This window comes from Rhinolophus hipposideros, assembly GCF_964194185.1.
Source record: "Rhinolophus hipposideros genome assembly, chromosome: 21".
NCBI lineage: Eukaryota > Metazoa > Chordata > Mammalia > Chiroptera > Rhinolophidae > Rhinolophus > Rhinolophus hipposideros.
In genome coordinates this window covers 21752650-21768017 of record NC_138067.1, presented here as the reverse complement: position 1 = coordinate 21768017, position 15368 = coordinate 21752650, and the positions used below count along the sequence as shown (strand labels likewise).

General features: G+C 52.2%; 1 protein-coding gene across 5 annotated transcripts in view; it reads left to right on the top strand.

Moving 5' to 3' along the window:
• Nucleotides 1–15328, top strand: part of IL34 (interleukin 34) — a 58372-nt gene extending 43044 nt beyond the window's left edge. Inside the window, exons 2-7 of one of the 5 annotated variants that reach the window (XM_081032699.1) lie at nucleotides 5274–5684; nucleotides 10580–10704; nucleotides 11511–11588; nucleotides 11852–12013; nucleotides 13985–14120; nucleotides 14342–15328. In XM_081032699.1, coding sequence (XP_080888825.1) covers nucleotides 5657–5684; nucleotides 10580–10704; nucleotides 11511–11588; nucleotides 11852–12013; nucleotides 13985–14120; nucleotides 14342–14514 — 702 coding nt within the window. In that variant the 5' untranslated portion in view covers nucleotides 5274–5656 and the 3' untranslated portion in view covers nucleotides 14515–15328. Of the gene's footprint in view, nucleotides 1–3593; nucleotides 5685–5761; nucleotides 5881–5934; nucleotides 6614–10579; nucleotides 10705–11510; nucleotides 11589–11851; nucleotides 12014–13984; nucleotides 14121–14341 lie in introns of those variants that run through there. The other 4 variants (XM_081032698.1, XM_081032700.1, XM_081032702.1 and 1 more) reach the window with 4 other exon arrangements.
• Nucleotides 15329–15368: the final 40 nt, after the last annotated feature.

Sequence of the window (15368 nt, the reverse complement as noted above, 5' to 3'; positions counted from 1 at the left end):
CCCCTTTTTTGTTCACAACTCAAACAAAGCATCTCAAAGAAGGATATTTTAAAAACAAGCAGAACCATTTTAAAAATATGATATATATGATTAAATGATGTAAGGAATTATTGATTTGGGAATGTGCAATAATAGTAATATGATTAGATTAAAAAAATCCTTATATATTGGTAAAATGCCATGTCTGAAATTTGCTTTAAAATACTCCAGGGAAAAAATTAGGGGATGGATGAAACAGGAATGACAGAGTATTAATCATTTTTGAAGCTGAATAATGGCCATATGGGGGTCCATTATACTATTCTACCTTGTTTGGGTTTGTTTAACAATTTCTATAGTAAAAAGTTTCAAAACATAAGTCAAGTATGGTGGAGGAAAAAAAAAAAGTCTTGATTTGTACTGAATTCCAGAAAGTTCCTCTTTCAACAGAAGATTTTGAGCTGGGCCCTAGGGGCAATGACAGCACACTTTTGCCCACAATGGCCTCCTGACTGGGAACTGAGCTTCATTCTGAGAAGTCACCCGAACCAGTTCCAGAAGAACTTTTGGGTTAGAATTCATCTGGCTCTTTACAGAGCATTTGCAGAGGTGATGCACTTTCATGCTGTATCGATTAGCTTTTGCTGTGTAACAAACGACCCCCAAACTTAGTGGTTTAAAGCAAACATTGCTTATTTCTCCTGATTCTGTGGCTGGGATTTTGGGCTGACTTCACTGGGACCAGATGGTCTAGGATGGCCTCACTCTAGATCTGTAGGAGGCTCGCCTGGAATTGTTTACCTGATACGAGGAGAGGACAAGGCCCAAGGCACAAGCACATTCCATAGGTCAGAGCAAGTCACATGGCCACGCCCAGGGTTACAGGGTGGAGAAATAGAGATTCCTTTGCAGTCTGGACTTGCACTGAATGGGAGCCAAGGGTGCCAGCTATTCTGACCCAGCCCACCTCCTTGAACGAGACTGACTTCATAGATGTGGGCCCTGTGTTACTCATGTACCCCAGGTCTAGAATCCTCTTTCCACTGGTAGAACAGAGTGGAATTAACCAGAATAAATCATTCCTGTTTCTGCTTTTGTTTGTCTCCCTTTTTCTGTGGCTTAAATTCAGCCTTGCTTTCCTTGCATCTCCCCTTGAATAGAGACAGCATCTGTGACTCACTCCTCATGGCTGCCTGTTGTTGTCCTTCCCCGTATTCTCTAAGGACTGAGTGGCTTGACTCAGAGGAGGAGGATGGAGTTGGGCGTGTGGCCTTGGGCCAGCTTCTTCCCCCACGAACCCGTTTCTTCATCTCTAGGATGTGAGGGCTGCATGGAATGTCTCGGAGGCCCTTGTGGCCCAGCCCTGCTTATAGGGAAGTGGTCAGGCTGGAGGACGTGGTCCAATGCTGTGTCCCCTGGGCCTCAGGTCAGGCCTGGCTATTTTGGGGAGAAGAATGCTCTGTGAGGGTGTAATAGATTGGTTGCAAAAGTCGCCCCTCATTCTTCACACCCTCCCATCCATGCCTTTTGCAGTGATGTCGTGCAGCCCCTTCCATCAAGAAGTGGAGTCTATGCTCTGCCCCGCCTCCATCTGGTTTGGCCTGTAGAATGTGTTAGAAGTGATGATGTGATTTCCTTGCCTTGGCTTTAAGGGGTTCAGACTCATTGGCTCCCTGTCTTGGAATCCTGCCTCTGTCATGAGATCAAAGCTAGGCTGGCCTCCTGGAGGTGAGTCATTACAGCTGAGGCCAACCGAGACCATCCAGCACCCCACCAAGCCACCAGCGTGAGCGAGCCCAGCTTAGATCAGCCCAGCCCAGCCTCGGTCAGCCGCGTCCCAGACAACCAGTAGTGTCGTGAAAAATAAGAGGTGATTGTTGTGTTTGGTCACTATAGGTTGGGGTGGTTTGTTACACAGCTGGTAGAGTGGGCACTTGGGCTGTGTGTGCCCTGGCCACCTGTATCTCCTCTTCAGGCTGGGACACAGGCTCCAGAGTTTAACTGCCAGATTCCAACTCGAGTTCCTGGCTCCCTCCCCACGAATGTGGAGCCATCTTGGTTCTCAGGCAGGTGGCTTTGGCAAGGAGGGAGCCGTGAAGGTCCCAGGGGGAGCAGGTCCTTGCTGCCAGACCTGGATGGACGTGGCAACACAGTTTCAGCACAGAAACGCCTTTTTAAAAAGTTTAGGTTTATTTTTTAAATCAAAGTTACACGTGCACCTGAATTAAAGAGTCAAATTGTTCGATAGGACATTGTTAATGAACCACAGCAGGTTTCTGTCTGCTCCTTCTCCCTATTTCCTGTTCCCTAGATACAGGGCGGTCAACGTTTTTTACAAGCAGGATATATTTTTTAGCCTTCTGGACAGCATGCTCATACCGCTGCTTTTTTATTTGAGGCATTCTCTGTAGACTTCCGACCGTGGAAGATTTCACACCTCGTCGCCCGCTTCCCTCCTCACACACCTGCACCCTCCCCAACTCCTGTCCTCCCAGGAGCCGTAAGTCGTTATTCTGTTAAATGAATGTTCACTCTTTACTTGCTAATGTGACTTTGAAACTGAGGTTTGCAAATGAACTTTGCCGAATAATACTCCAACTTTTATTTTCTTGCACAACTTTTCCCTGCGTGGCCTTCCTAATGCTCCAAGTCCCAGGGGTGGCGTGGGAGTGGGGTGGAAGAAGCATATTCTCATATTTTTCACCCTCCCTCATTAGAGAGAGAGAGAGAGAGAGAGAGAGAGAGAGAGAGAGAGAGAGAGGCAGGCACGCATGCCCTGGGCTCCCCCAGCATGAGGCACGGCCACTCTTTTAGGCAGATTACTCTCAGGCCTGGAGGGGCCCTCCGTTTCGGGGCCTCCGTGAGCAGCCCGGTTTTCTCTGTGTCCTTTTCCCCTGGGCTCTGGCTGCTGTGTCATCAGGCAGCTTCCACTTTGTGTCCTCCTTGGCTTTTACACGTCCCCCCCCCCCCCCCCCGTTTCGGTGGGGCGCCAGGGATGGGTGTGACCACAGATAGAGCCCAGGTTCAGGGCTATGTGGTGTGGCATGAAGGTGACCATGGGCCCACTTCTCACTTTCTCAGCTTCTCCATCAGGGTCTAACGGTCCAGGACGAGTGGGCCAGGGTAGGGCTCAGCGCTGGGTCCTTTCCGGGAGATTTCTGAGTGAGGAGGTGGCCAGGAGAGTTTTGTGGGGCCTGGAGATGGCTCGGAGCCTGATTCTGCTGGGTGCACGGGGTGGGGGAGGCTGAGAGACTCCAGCTGGTGAGAGCAGGACAGGGGAGCACTGCCTGCACCCCTGTGGTCACACAGAGCTCGGGTGTTCTGAAGGGCTCTGGAGCACGCCACCTCCAAATGACAGATAGGTCCGAGAGAAAGGGAAGCTTCCATCCACACCGAAACCTGTATGCAGAAGCGTGTCGGGGCTCTGTCTGTCATTGTCAAAAACTGGGAACAACTCAGATGCCTTTCAACTGGTAGGTGGACAAGCAATGTGATTTGGCTGCGCAATGGGGTACTACTCAGCCGGGAAAAGGAGCAAATACACGCAAACCCTGGCTGAGTCCCAAACGCAGCATGCCGAGTGAAAGGAGCCTGACACAAAGGGCTGCACACATGGGGACTGCTGCTGTGTGGCATTCTGGAACACGCAAAATGGCTGGAAAGAAGACACAGCTGAGTTGTTGCCTGGGGCTGGGGTGGAAGGAGGCTGTGACTACAGAGTGGCCGGAGGGAATTTTCTGGGTGGATGGAAATGTTTTATATCCTGATTATTGTAGTGGTTATACAACTCTATGAATTTGTCGAAACTCATGGACGTGTACACTAAAAAGGTGAAGTTTACTGTATGGAAATTATAAACCTGAGGAAAAAAACTAACGACAACAAGAAGTTTCAGTTAGGTTAGTGTTGGTGGTGATACTGTAATAGTTAGGAAATTGCCAGGGTGGATGGGAGGAGCAGGTGAGATCCAGGGGTGACCTCACGCAGGGGTTGTATGGGAACACTTCTGTTCTTTGTGAGTCCCTGCCTGCCTGCTGGGCACCTCTGAGGGCAAGGACCAGCATTTCTAGTACATCCCGTAGGGATGGATGCCACAATGGAGAAGATCCCCAAATCATACCTCCTTTCCCCTCGTGCCGTCCACCTGTGGCCATTTCCCTAACCAGAGGGAAACAGGGAGAACAAAGGCATGGAACAGAACCAAGTCAGAGACTGAATTTCAGAGCTGGCTCTGTTGCCAGCCAACTCAGCCTCTCAGAGCCTCAGCTTTCTCATCTGCAAAATGGGGACAACAGCCTATACCACATGGAGTCCAGTGAGGGATAGATGAGACAACCGTATGACAGCACCGAGCTTTGTGTCCTGCTAGTAAGGGCCACCTAACACCTGTGGGTGTTGCCATGCAGGAGTGGCCATCAGCAGTCTGGGTTTGAGTTCTTGTTGCACTTCTTACAAGCTGTGTGACCTTGGATATGTGTCTTAACCTTTCTGGGTCCCGATTTCTTCATTGATAAAATGAGATTTTTAGGGTCCCATAAGACTGTTGTGAGGATTCAGTGACTACAAAGGCCGTAACCCTGGGCCTAGCACATAGTAAAGACTCAGGAAGAGCTATCCCATTATTATCATAGGGTTGCTAAATTTAGCAAATAAAAGTACAGGACTCGCACTTAATTTGGAATTGCTGATAAACAATGAAATTTTTTCTTAGCATAGGTATGTCCCATGCAAAGTTTGAGCCATACTTATACTAAAAAGTATTCATGCCATAATTATATTAAAAATATGTGTTGTTTTTCTGAAATTCAAATTTAACTGGGTACCTGGTATTTCACCTGGCAACCCTATTAAGAGGGGACGCAAATATGGGGTAATAGGAGCATGAGGCTAAGCCTCAAGGTGAGTAGAAGGGTGAATCACCTGCTTTTTAAACCTCCCGGTAGCCCAATCATTCACATACTTTACCAGCAATCTCACCTCCTTCAGGAAGCTCCCTTGATGTAACCCACATGGCCCCTTCATTCCTTGGTCCTGCTTTTGTTCAGGCTGCTAGCCGGTGTCATCGTAACTCAGTCCTGGGCTGGTGCCACCCTTTGGGTATTCTGAAGTCATTTCTTGTGTGTGAGCCTGTGTCCGTGAGTAGCCAGCTGCCAGGGCTGTGCGCCGCTGGCCTTTCCCAGGGGTCCCGGCCGGGGAGTGGGTACAGCACAGTAGGCTCTCGGTGCCTGCAGCTGAGGGCTGAGTGGCAGCGCTGCTCTTACATAATTGGTTTCTCTCCTCCTTTCTCTTTCCAGAGCCAGATTTCACACTGAGCAGCTGCAGACGGAGAAATCAGAGAAAGCACAACCCAGTCCCAGATTCCGAGGGGCCTGCTGGGGACTCTCTCCTTCTGCTTGGGAGGGAAGACCCCCGAGGCCGCTGTCTCAGGCTGGGTCCTGGCTGCCATGGGACTTACAGCTGCTGCCTCCCGGCTGCCCTCACCACTGCCAGGCATATAAGGGTGGCGCTGCCCCAGGAACACCTGCTGCCCCCTGCCTGACCGTCCTCTGTGGCCAGCCCTTCCCCTACTTTGGGCCACCTGTGCTGACCCGAGGCCATGTAGGCCCCACTCCAGCCTCTGGATAGACGCACGGCCGGGGACACTGCCTCTGCTCTCTGGGGGACCCAGCGCACCACCATGCCCCGGGGACTCGCCTGGCTCCACTGTGAGTACTGGGGGGTCTGTGGGGACCGCCCCGGGGAGGCCTGGGCCCAGAGCCACGCTCTGCCGTAACCATGGCAACTGGGCCATTCTTGCTGGTGAGAAGTTGAGATGTTTCCCTGCTTAGTGCAGGAGCCTTCAGGAATTCCCACGCCCACCCTCTGCCCCCTCTCCAGCTGACCCGAGCTCAGGCGGGCATGGTAGGTATGAGCCTTAGGTTGGGTGGGTGCAGTCATGGGGACGGGGCAGGCACTGGGGGTCGGTGGTAGCGTTACCTTCTCAGACTCATCGGTGCTGGGGAGTCGGGTGGGGACTGAGGTGGCAGAGAGAGGATGTCTGGCCTCCCTGGGTGTGGCTGTCCGGCGGTGAGGGCTTGTGAGAAAGTGTCTGGGCCCCAGGACACATGGAAGAAGTGCAGCCAGGTGCCTGGAGAAGGCAATCTGTTCCCTCTGCCCTTCCGTACATAAAGAATAAAATTAAAAGGCAAAAGGAGAACAGTATTGTTGATAAAAAGAAAAATAAGTTGAAATGAGGACAGAAAAAAAAAAGGACCTAGAAGCCTCTCAAGCCTGCTGGTGGGAGGCCAGACCAAGATCCCTTCAGGCTCTGAGATTCAATTTAATTGACTTAAATTCAACACACGTTTCTGGTGCCTCCCACGTGCCCGCTGGAGAGTTACTGTCATGGTGACAAGGACCTGCGCTGTCCTGGGTTTTGCTCTTCAATGCGCGGCACAGAGTTAGGTGCTGGGAACTCTGTGCGGAATGGATGAGGTCGGGGCTTGATCCTGTGAGGAATTTGCAGAGGAGTTGGGTCCAGCCTGGCCCTTGCAGAGGGATCCTGCAAAGGGTCAGGGCATTCGGAATGGGCGGAAGGACACAGACCCAATATTCTGGAGGCCTCCAAGTCATGAGGAGCAGGAGAGCAGCTTGGGTGAGGTGCCACTTGAAGTGGTCTTGAAGGTGGGCAGTGCTCACACAGGTAGCCACGGGGAGATGAGGACAGTGTTCCAGATAGAGGGACCAGCATGAACAAAGGCTCAGCGGTGGGCCAAGCTGGAAAGCTGGTTGGGCACCAGTGACTGAGGCCTTGGAAGCCAGGATGAAGAGCACCCAATTCATGAGCTAACAGGGGGCCCTGGAAGGTTTGTGATCTGATGTGAGGGTAGGGCCATGATTGGGAGCTCCTCTGCTTTGGGGAAGTTCACTTTTGTGGTGCTTGCAGGAGCTGCAACCTTCTGGACAGGCAGTAATAAGGGCCAGTTCTGGAGATGGAAGTGGTAGAGGGGACAAAGCTGGCACATCGCAGCACCTGGCAAGGACTGGCTGTGGGGTGAGAGACAGGGGCTTGCAGAGGGGCTGGGTGCTGGAGAAGGATTGGTTGCTGTAACAAATTACCATAAATGTGGTGGCTTAAAACAGCAGGAATTTATTCTGTCCCGCGCTGGAGGCCAGAAGTCTGAAGTCAAGGTGTGGACAGGGCCATGCTCCATCTGAGGGCTCTAGGGGAGGAGCCTGACTGCCTCCTCCAGCTTCTGGTGGCTGCTGGTGTTCCCTGGCTTGTGACAGTGTCACCCCAACCTCTGCCTCCGTCTTCACATGGCCTTTCCCATTGTGTCTCTTTGTCCTTTTCTCTGTCTGTCTGTCTGTCTGTCTGTCTCTCTCTCCTCTTCTTGTAAGGACACCAGGCAATGGATTAAGGGTGGGCTTGAATTACATATGCCAAGACACCATTTCCAAATGAGGTCTCATCTGAGGTTCTGGGTGAACAAGAATATTTTTGGGGGTGTTATTCAACCCCCTACGCAAGCTGGGGTGGGGGTGGGCAAGCCCCATTTATCACTACACAAAGGGCTGTCTCGGGGAGGGGCACAGATCCCCCACGCCGGGGAACGAGGACAGGATCTCCTTCCTCACGTCACTCTTTCTTCAGCCTCCCCTTCTGTCTTGCAGGCTTCCTACTTCTGGAGAGGGTGGGGGGCCAGGTGAGCCTGCCAGCCAAGGTCAGGTTTGCACTGGCTGTGGGGATGCAGAGTGACCATGAGTAGGGACATAGTCATGTCCCTACTTCGTCACCTGTTTGCTGATGTGTTTCTCAGGATGGAGGCAGCAGAAAAAGAGCTTACAATTGGAAAGGGGCAGCAGACTTGCAGGAAGTCTGTCTGGGGGAAGGCAGATCATCTGTGGACAGGGTTTCTGGTGCAGCCTACAGGTGCCAGGCTGGCAGGCCTGGTGGCTCTGTAAGGCGCATTCCCTTCTACAAGCCCACAGTTGCCAGGCCCTGAAGGCTCTGGACCAGGACAAGATAAGGGCAGCTGGAGCAGGACTTGGGGGGTGGGGTGGGCAGCCAATGGTGACTGTCACATGAGAAAGAAGACCCAATGTGGACAGAGATACTGATTTTTAAAGACGATATAAATTCAGATATTTATGTGAAACCTCTGTGAACCGGATGTGGCCCTTGGACTACCAGTTTGCAGCTGTCTCTTTAGGTCAAGTGCTCTCAAAGTGTGGTTCCCAGACCAGCAGCACCACCTGGGTGCTGGTTAGAAATGCAAACTCTCTGGCCCACCGCAGACGTCCTGAATCAGACACTCTGGAGTGGGGCCCAAGCAGCTCTCCAGGAGATTGAGATGCACGCTGCCGTCTCTCTATTTGAGGTGAACCCCACAAGTGCTCAGTAATCAAGCCCGGGTGGTGGTTACCATGTCACATACCCACACACTAGGGGCTAATCTGGTCAAGATACTGAGTGCATTGGACAGATGGTGCTAGAAACAGAGATTGACGGGGTCTGGTGTAGGCAGGGAAGACCCTGGGGAAGGAAGGAGTCTTGGTGAGACCTTGAAAGAGGTCGGCAGTGTGAGAATACTCAGGGAAGGGGCAAAGGGCGAGCAAAACCCCGAGGCAAACATGATCTTGACCTGTTGGGGTGCCAAGCTGACCTAGACACAAGACGGGAAGCGAGCGGGGTCAGTGTGTGTTTCTCTGTTCCTTTGTCCAAATACTGGGGCAAGTACATGGAAGGAGAGTGAGATGGGAAGTGCAAGATGGGCGGCAAATATGCAACCTTGCAAACACCGGTCAGAGCTCTGTGAGAGGAAGCGCTGCTGCCCTTATGGGGCATAGGGCTCCAGTAGGCTTGGGCTGCTGCTGTTGAGGGGCCCAGTGGGAGTAAAGTCATGGCAGCAGGACTGAGAGGGTGTGGGCAAGTAAAGGGGAGCGAGGGTTTAAGAACAGAAGGCTTCCTAAGAACCAGGGAAGTGAGTGGGGAAAGTCCAGTCAGTAATTCCTCATAACCAACGGTGGATTAGGGAGGTGACTCGGCCTGCCTAACTGATTTTTTGTTTTGTTTTGTGTGTTTTTTTTGGGGGGCGGGGTGGGGGAAGAAAGAAGAAAAGAAAGAAGAAAAGAAAAAACGTGATTGCTTCTGGCTATAACAATAGCTATTGATTTTACAACATAAAATACGTCCTACAAAATATAAAGAACATAAAACTCTCCCATAGAGATTTGGTACAGTTCCATCTACGTTTCCTGTGCACACACACGGATCATTAACAAAATTGAAGTCATGCTATATAGCCAGATATGGAGTGTTGAGTCATGCTTTTTAAAAACTTCCCCAGGCATATCATCAGTATTTTTCTTATTACAGAAGCATGTCATAAAACATTCTTTGACAATGCAATTTTTATTGGCTACAGTCATTGTTATTGACCATTTAGGCCATTTACAGGTTTTCACTATTGTGAAATAATGATGCAATGGAAGCCTTTGTCCATAAATCTTTTGATTAATGCCGCTCTTTTCTGTTTTCCTTTAGGTTCATTCCTAGAAATGAGTTTAATGGGTCAAAGGGTGTTAACGTTGTGAAGGCTTAGTGGGTCAAAGGGCGTGGCTGTTAGTAAGCCCATAAATAACAAAAAATGCCAAATTGCTTTCCAGGACGAGAGCACCTGCCTTACTAAGTTGCCAGCACTAAATGTTATTAAAATAAAACAAAACAGAACCCCCCCCCCCACTTTCCAGTTTGATAGGTGAAATACGGCATCTGATGGTTTTAATGTAAATTTCTTCCTTTTTATTAGTGAAGTTCGTTGTTTTGTTTGTTTTGTTTTGTTTTGTTTGTTTTAAGGAGGGCGCAGCCCACAGTGGCCCATGCGGGATGGAACCTGCAACCTTGGTGTTATTAGCACCACACTCTAACCAACTGAGCCAACCGGTCACCCTTGACATTGGTTTTTTGATACATCTCTTGCCCATTTATATTTTGTTCTTTCTGCTCTGATCAGCTTAACTCTTGTTCATATTTGTTGCAAATTTCTGACTTTTTTGTTAAGCCTAAGGGAAATCTCACAGGCTATTTTTGGAGACACGGCGACCCCCAGTGGTGAAGGCTGGTAACATTCGAAAGGCGCCCGCTCATTTGTTGGCAGAGAGAACTAGGCTGCGTGAGATTTGCTTAGCATCCCAGAATGAGCCCTGGAAGGACCACTGGGAAGAAAATGGCTTAGTCACCCAAGAGTCATTTGCAAAGTTGGAACTAGAATCCATATCTCCTGAATCTCCAAGAGAGGAAATTCAGCAACAGGCTTTGAAAACACGTTAGCCTTGGACGAGCCCTGGAAGGGAGCTTGTGTCTTCCTCACAAAACCAACTCCCGCAGCAGCTTCTGGGGGCCTCTGCTGGCCAGGAGGGGACAGGTTGGATGGCTCACGCTTGCCGGGCCTTGATGTCCTGGAGCCCAGGCTGCAGGGAAGGCATTCCTGGTTGTGGGAAGGCCTTCCTGGGGCTCTATGCCCCACCCCTCCCATGAGGACTTGTGGCCAAGAAAAGGACTGGGCAGTGTGGAAGTGGTGCAGATCGCTCATGTGTTCCTGTTGGGCACGGTCCACAGATCTGGGGATCCTCCTGGGCATGGCCTTGGGTTTGGAGGTGTGGACCTTGACCCAGAGCGAAGAGTGCGCCATCACCGGGTCTCTGCGAGACAAGCTGCAGTACAGGAACCGCCTTCAGTACATGGTAACCACGTGGGCACCTGCTATGTCCCTCTTCCCAAGCCCACGGGTTTGGGAGATTCAGGCTCCCTGTTTGGACCTGTGTAAGTCCTGAGACCACCTGGCCCTTTCTCCACCGTACACCCCGACTCGCCTGGTCTGCACGTACTGTCCCTTTCTCCTTCTGCCAGCCATCCCAGGAGGCCTCCATCCCTCCAACTAGGTCTGACCTTTGATCCCACCTCCAGATGATGCTCACCCTCTGACTCAGGAATGGACTCCAGGAAACTTTAGGGGAGCCCCAAACACTTAATATTAGCAGGGGAGATAAGGACCTAGGAATTGGAATGCAGATTCTTTTTGTAGGGTGGAGACGCACATGTGGCACATGGCTCTCTCTGTCTTTCTTTTTAACAGCTTTATTGAGATATGATTCACATACTACACAATTCACTCATTTTAGTGTACACTCAATGACTTTTAGTGCTCTTGCAGAGTCGGGCAACCATCACCACAATAAGTTTTAGAGTAAACTTTTAATCTGCCTCACGCCCAAAGAATCTGCTTCTCTCAGGGTAGTATGTCTCTCATACTATTTCTTGGCTGAAACTTCTGTCTTACCAGCAACTGAGTGTTTCGTCTCAGGCTCCCCTGTGTCCCAGAGGAAAGACCTGTCTTATCCCGATGGCGAGCCAAGTGCATTTTCTCCGGCAAGGCCACCTCTGCCATCACAGGGCTGCTCCCGGGGCCCCTCCTCCTACAGCAAATCATCTGGGGGTTAGGTGGCGTCTGTCTGAGCGGTATCTGACAGTTTGTTCTTTACCTCCACAGAAACACTACTTCCCCATCAACTACAAGGTCCCTGTGCCTTATGAGGGAGTGCTCAGAGTGGCCAATGTCACCAGGCTGGTGAGAATCCCCTCCTGGGCTGGGGAGTCCCCTGCTCCACACACATCCCATGGGCCTCTCCTGAGAGCCACGTTGCTTAGGCAGGTCCTGTGCCAATGGCCTTTCTCGGCCCTTCAAGCAAGCCCACCCTCGGTCCAGGCCCGAGGCTGCCCGCGGTCCACAGTGGGCGCCTGTGATTGGCTCCCTATGCAGGGGCAAGTGGGTGGGAGGAGGGCCCAGAGGGCCATGTTTGGAGGGTTTCAATGATTTCTTCTATCCCTCAGCAGAGGGCTCGCATGAGCCAGCAGGAGCTGCGGTATTTGTGGGTCTGGGTGAGTCTCAGTGCCACTGAGGCAGTGCAGGAGGTGCTCCTGGAGGACCACCCATCCAAGCAGTACCTGGAGGAGATACACAGACTGCTGGTGGACGTCCAGCAGCGCCTTCTGGTGAGCCAGGCGGAGGTGTGGGTGGGCAGGGCATGCGTGTGCACGTGTGCATGTAGGCCTGCATGCGTGTGGTGGCCCAGGGCTGTCGAGGGAGGATGAGAACACGTGGAATGTTACGGCACATCCTGAGGGCTGTGGGAACAATGGGGGAGAGGAGGAGACGGCCAGTGATGACTTAGGGGAGGGCTGGGATGTGCCTGAGATCCTGTTCCAGGTTCTGTCTCTCCCTCTGCGGTCCTGGGCTTTGTTTCTGCATGTACGAAACATGGTTCTTTTGGGGGAGGGGAGGGAGGGATGAACAGGTGGAACACAGGAGGTTTTTAGGGCAATGAAACTCTTCTGTATGAAACTGTAATGCTGGCTATGTGCCATTACGCATTTATCAAAGTTCACAGAATGTACAACACAGAGTGAAGCTTAATGTAAACTGTGGCCTTCAACGAATAATAATAATAATATAAAAGGGGTTCTTGATAACTGCCTGCTCAGGGTTAATCTGAAGCCTTGGGGTATGTCCTCCAAAAAGCCTGGGGAGTAAGGCGACCAGATGAATGTGTGCCCATGCAGGCCACGTATGTGCCGTGGGACCCCTCTCTACACCCCGTGTTGCCCTGCTCCCCACCCCACCCAGCCCTCCTCAGGACCCTGGCACTGGGGACCCCCACCAGCTCCCCAGCCAGAACACCCAACTGCAAATGTGAGCTCTGATGATCGCTGGCTTAGGGATTAGCAGCTGCTCTGGCAGCTACCTTGAACTTTGAGGAGGCTTTTGAAATTCTGGCAGAGGCCAGGCAACCCAGTGATTTCCTTGGTGGCTCTTTTGTGCCTTGGGGCAGGGTGGGTGGTGGCGCTGACTTGGAGAAGAGACAGTTTTCCGTTCTCGATTTTCCTTGAGAGTGTCTCTGGCTCTGAGAGGTCTCGGGAGCTAGTTTGGGAGCGAGGAAGGAGATCGTGGGGTGGGCTAGGGCCCTACCCACCTGGGCTGTTCAGATTTAACCAGCTTTTCCATCTGTTCTAACAATGTTAGTGGTGTAGGACCTGCTCTGACTATGTACAGCACCTGTCTGGCCGTGGGGATGGGCCATGGGATGGGCCCCATTTTCCCTCCCACTAGCCTCACTTGACTCTCTGAGCCTGTGCGCTAGGTCTGTTTTTAAGGGCTGCTGTAATAAAGCACCACTAACTAGTGACTTTAAAACAACAGAAATTATTCTGTCACAGTTCTGGAGACGAGGAATTTGAAATCAAGGTGTGGTCAGGGCCATGCTCCCTCTGAAAGCCCAACCTTTCTGCCTCCTTTCTACCTCCTCCAGCTTCTGGTGGCCGCTGGTATTCCTTGGCTTGTGGCAGCATCCAACTTCTGCCTCCATCTTCACAGGGCCTTTCCCTCTGTCCTCATGTCCTTTTTCTTAGAAGGATACTCGTCGTTAGATTTAGGGCCTACGTTAGATTTAGGGCCCACCCTAAATCCAGGATGATGTCATCCTGAGATCCTTAACATAATTATTTTTGCAAAGACCCTATTTCCCAATAGGTCACATTCATAGGTACCAGGAGTTTGGACTTAGACATAGCTTATTTAGGGGGATAGGAGAGGGACACACAATTTAACCCAGCACACTTTCCCTTCAGGAAGGTCCTTCTCCAGCTTAGGCGCCACATTTCTGGCTAGAACAGCAAGGATGACTATGCCCTGTCTGGCCTGCCCCCTGTAGTCATTTTTCAAATGATGAGAAAAGAGAAGGCTCTGTGTTGTGCTTGGGGGAGGGCCATTGAGGGGGACCCCCTCCTCCTGGAAACTTGGCACCTGCAACAAGGAGAGAAATTGCTCACAGGCCTCCTGATCACAGGAAGTCTTGTCCTTCTCCTGTGGTTTGCACAGCTCCAGGTGGGACAGCCCCGCCACAGTCCTCTTGGGGTGTGGCCTGTCTCTTCACTGGCCCGTGGTCCTAACGGTTTTCTCCCTTCTAGGATGTGGAGGTGGGCCCCAAGGTGGAAGCAGTGTTGTCTCTCCTGAGTGCCCCAGGGCTGAGCCTGAAGCTGGTGCGGCCCAAAGCCCTGCTGGACAACTGCTTCCGGGTCATGGAGCTGCTGTACTGCTCTTGCTGTAAGGAGCTCCGAGTGGATGGGGCTGGGGGTAGGAGGCTGGGCATCTGTGCTCGGGTCAGTGGCAGAGCTGGCACCCTCCTGGGCATGATCTCCGATCTCCAGGGTGGCAGGCCATTTCTGAAGCCGAGATGGGCTATGGGGACAAGAACAATGTGACTTGATCTGGGCCAAGGGGGGTGTTGACCTCTCCTGCAGTCTTTTTTGCTCTCTCCCTTGCAGGTAAACAAAGCCTCGTCCTAAATTGGCAGAACTGTGAGGTGCTAAGCTCTCGGCCTCACAGTCCAGAGCCCTCGTCACAGTGTGTGGCCGCCCAGCTGTACCCTCTACGCCAGGAGCCCCCCACCTCCCTGCCCCACTCCCTGGGATCCCAGGCTGGTCCCCCAGCTCAGTGAAACTGCTAAGGGCACAGGAGGAGGCCTCCTGCCCCGAGTAGCCTGTATGGAGGAGCTCCAACAGTTCAACTGGGTGGCGGTGCTGAGCCCCCCTTGGGAGAGGGTGTTTTTCCTTTCAGGAGGATCCTGTGCCCAAGGAGGGCTCAGCTTTCCACCCCCATACGTCACATGGTCTCACCAGGAATGGGGGGGACCTGGTGGCACCTGAAGGTGAGCAGGACAGAGCTCATGGCCCCTCGTGGCACCGCCCGGCTGCCTTGCTCAAGGCAGTCCTGTCTCCTGGGCCACAGAAGGGAGAGCTGTGCCAGGTGGGCTGGTGGGTGTGGAGGGAACAGAACTCAGCAAGGCCGAGGAGAGGGCAGAGCCAAATGCCATATCTTGCCACAGTGGGTGCTCTTCTAGTTCCTTTTATTGTTTTCTATTAAACACCCGCTTTGTTTTGTTTTGTTTGGGTTTGCATTTGCGAGGGTGAACCTGGAATGGCTGCGAGCCCCTCCTCCACCTCGTGCTCCAGCTCCAGCTGGCCAAGTGCAATGGGCAGCTGGTCGGCTCCAGGCCTGGGTCTGAGGGTTCCGACTTGGAATGGGTGGAGCCTGGCCAGGGGGCTGGAATGGTGGACATGTGAGGGACTGAGTTCCTCCCAGCCCCACCTTAGCACATAGGACCTCAGTGAGGCTGATACAGCGAGGCAGGAGGTGCCATCAGACTGACCCCCTGCAGTGCCTCCTGGCCACCTTCCTCCTCCATCTGGCTGCCTCAAGACAGGTCCCATCAGGGGCAGAGCTGCAGCAGGCCTTCAAAGGTATGCGTCCTGGCACAAGACTCAGTCCTGTTACACAAAGGCCTGGGCTCCC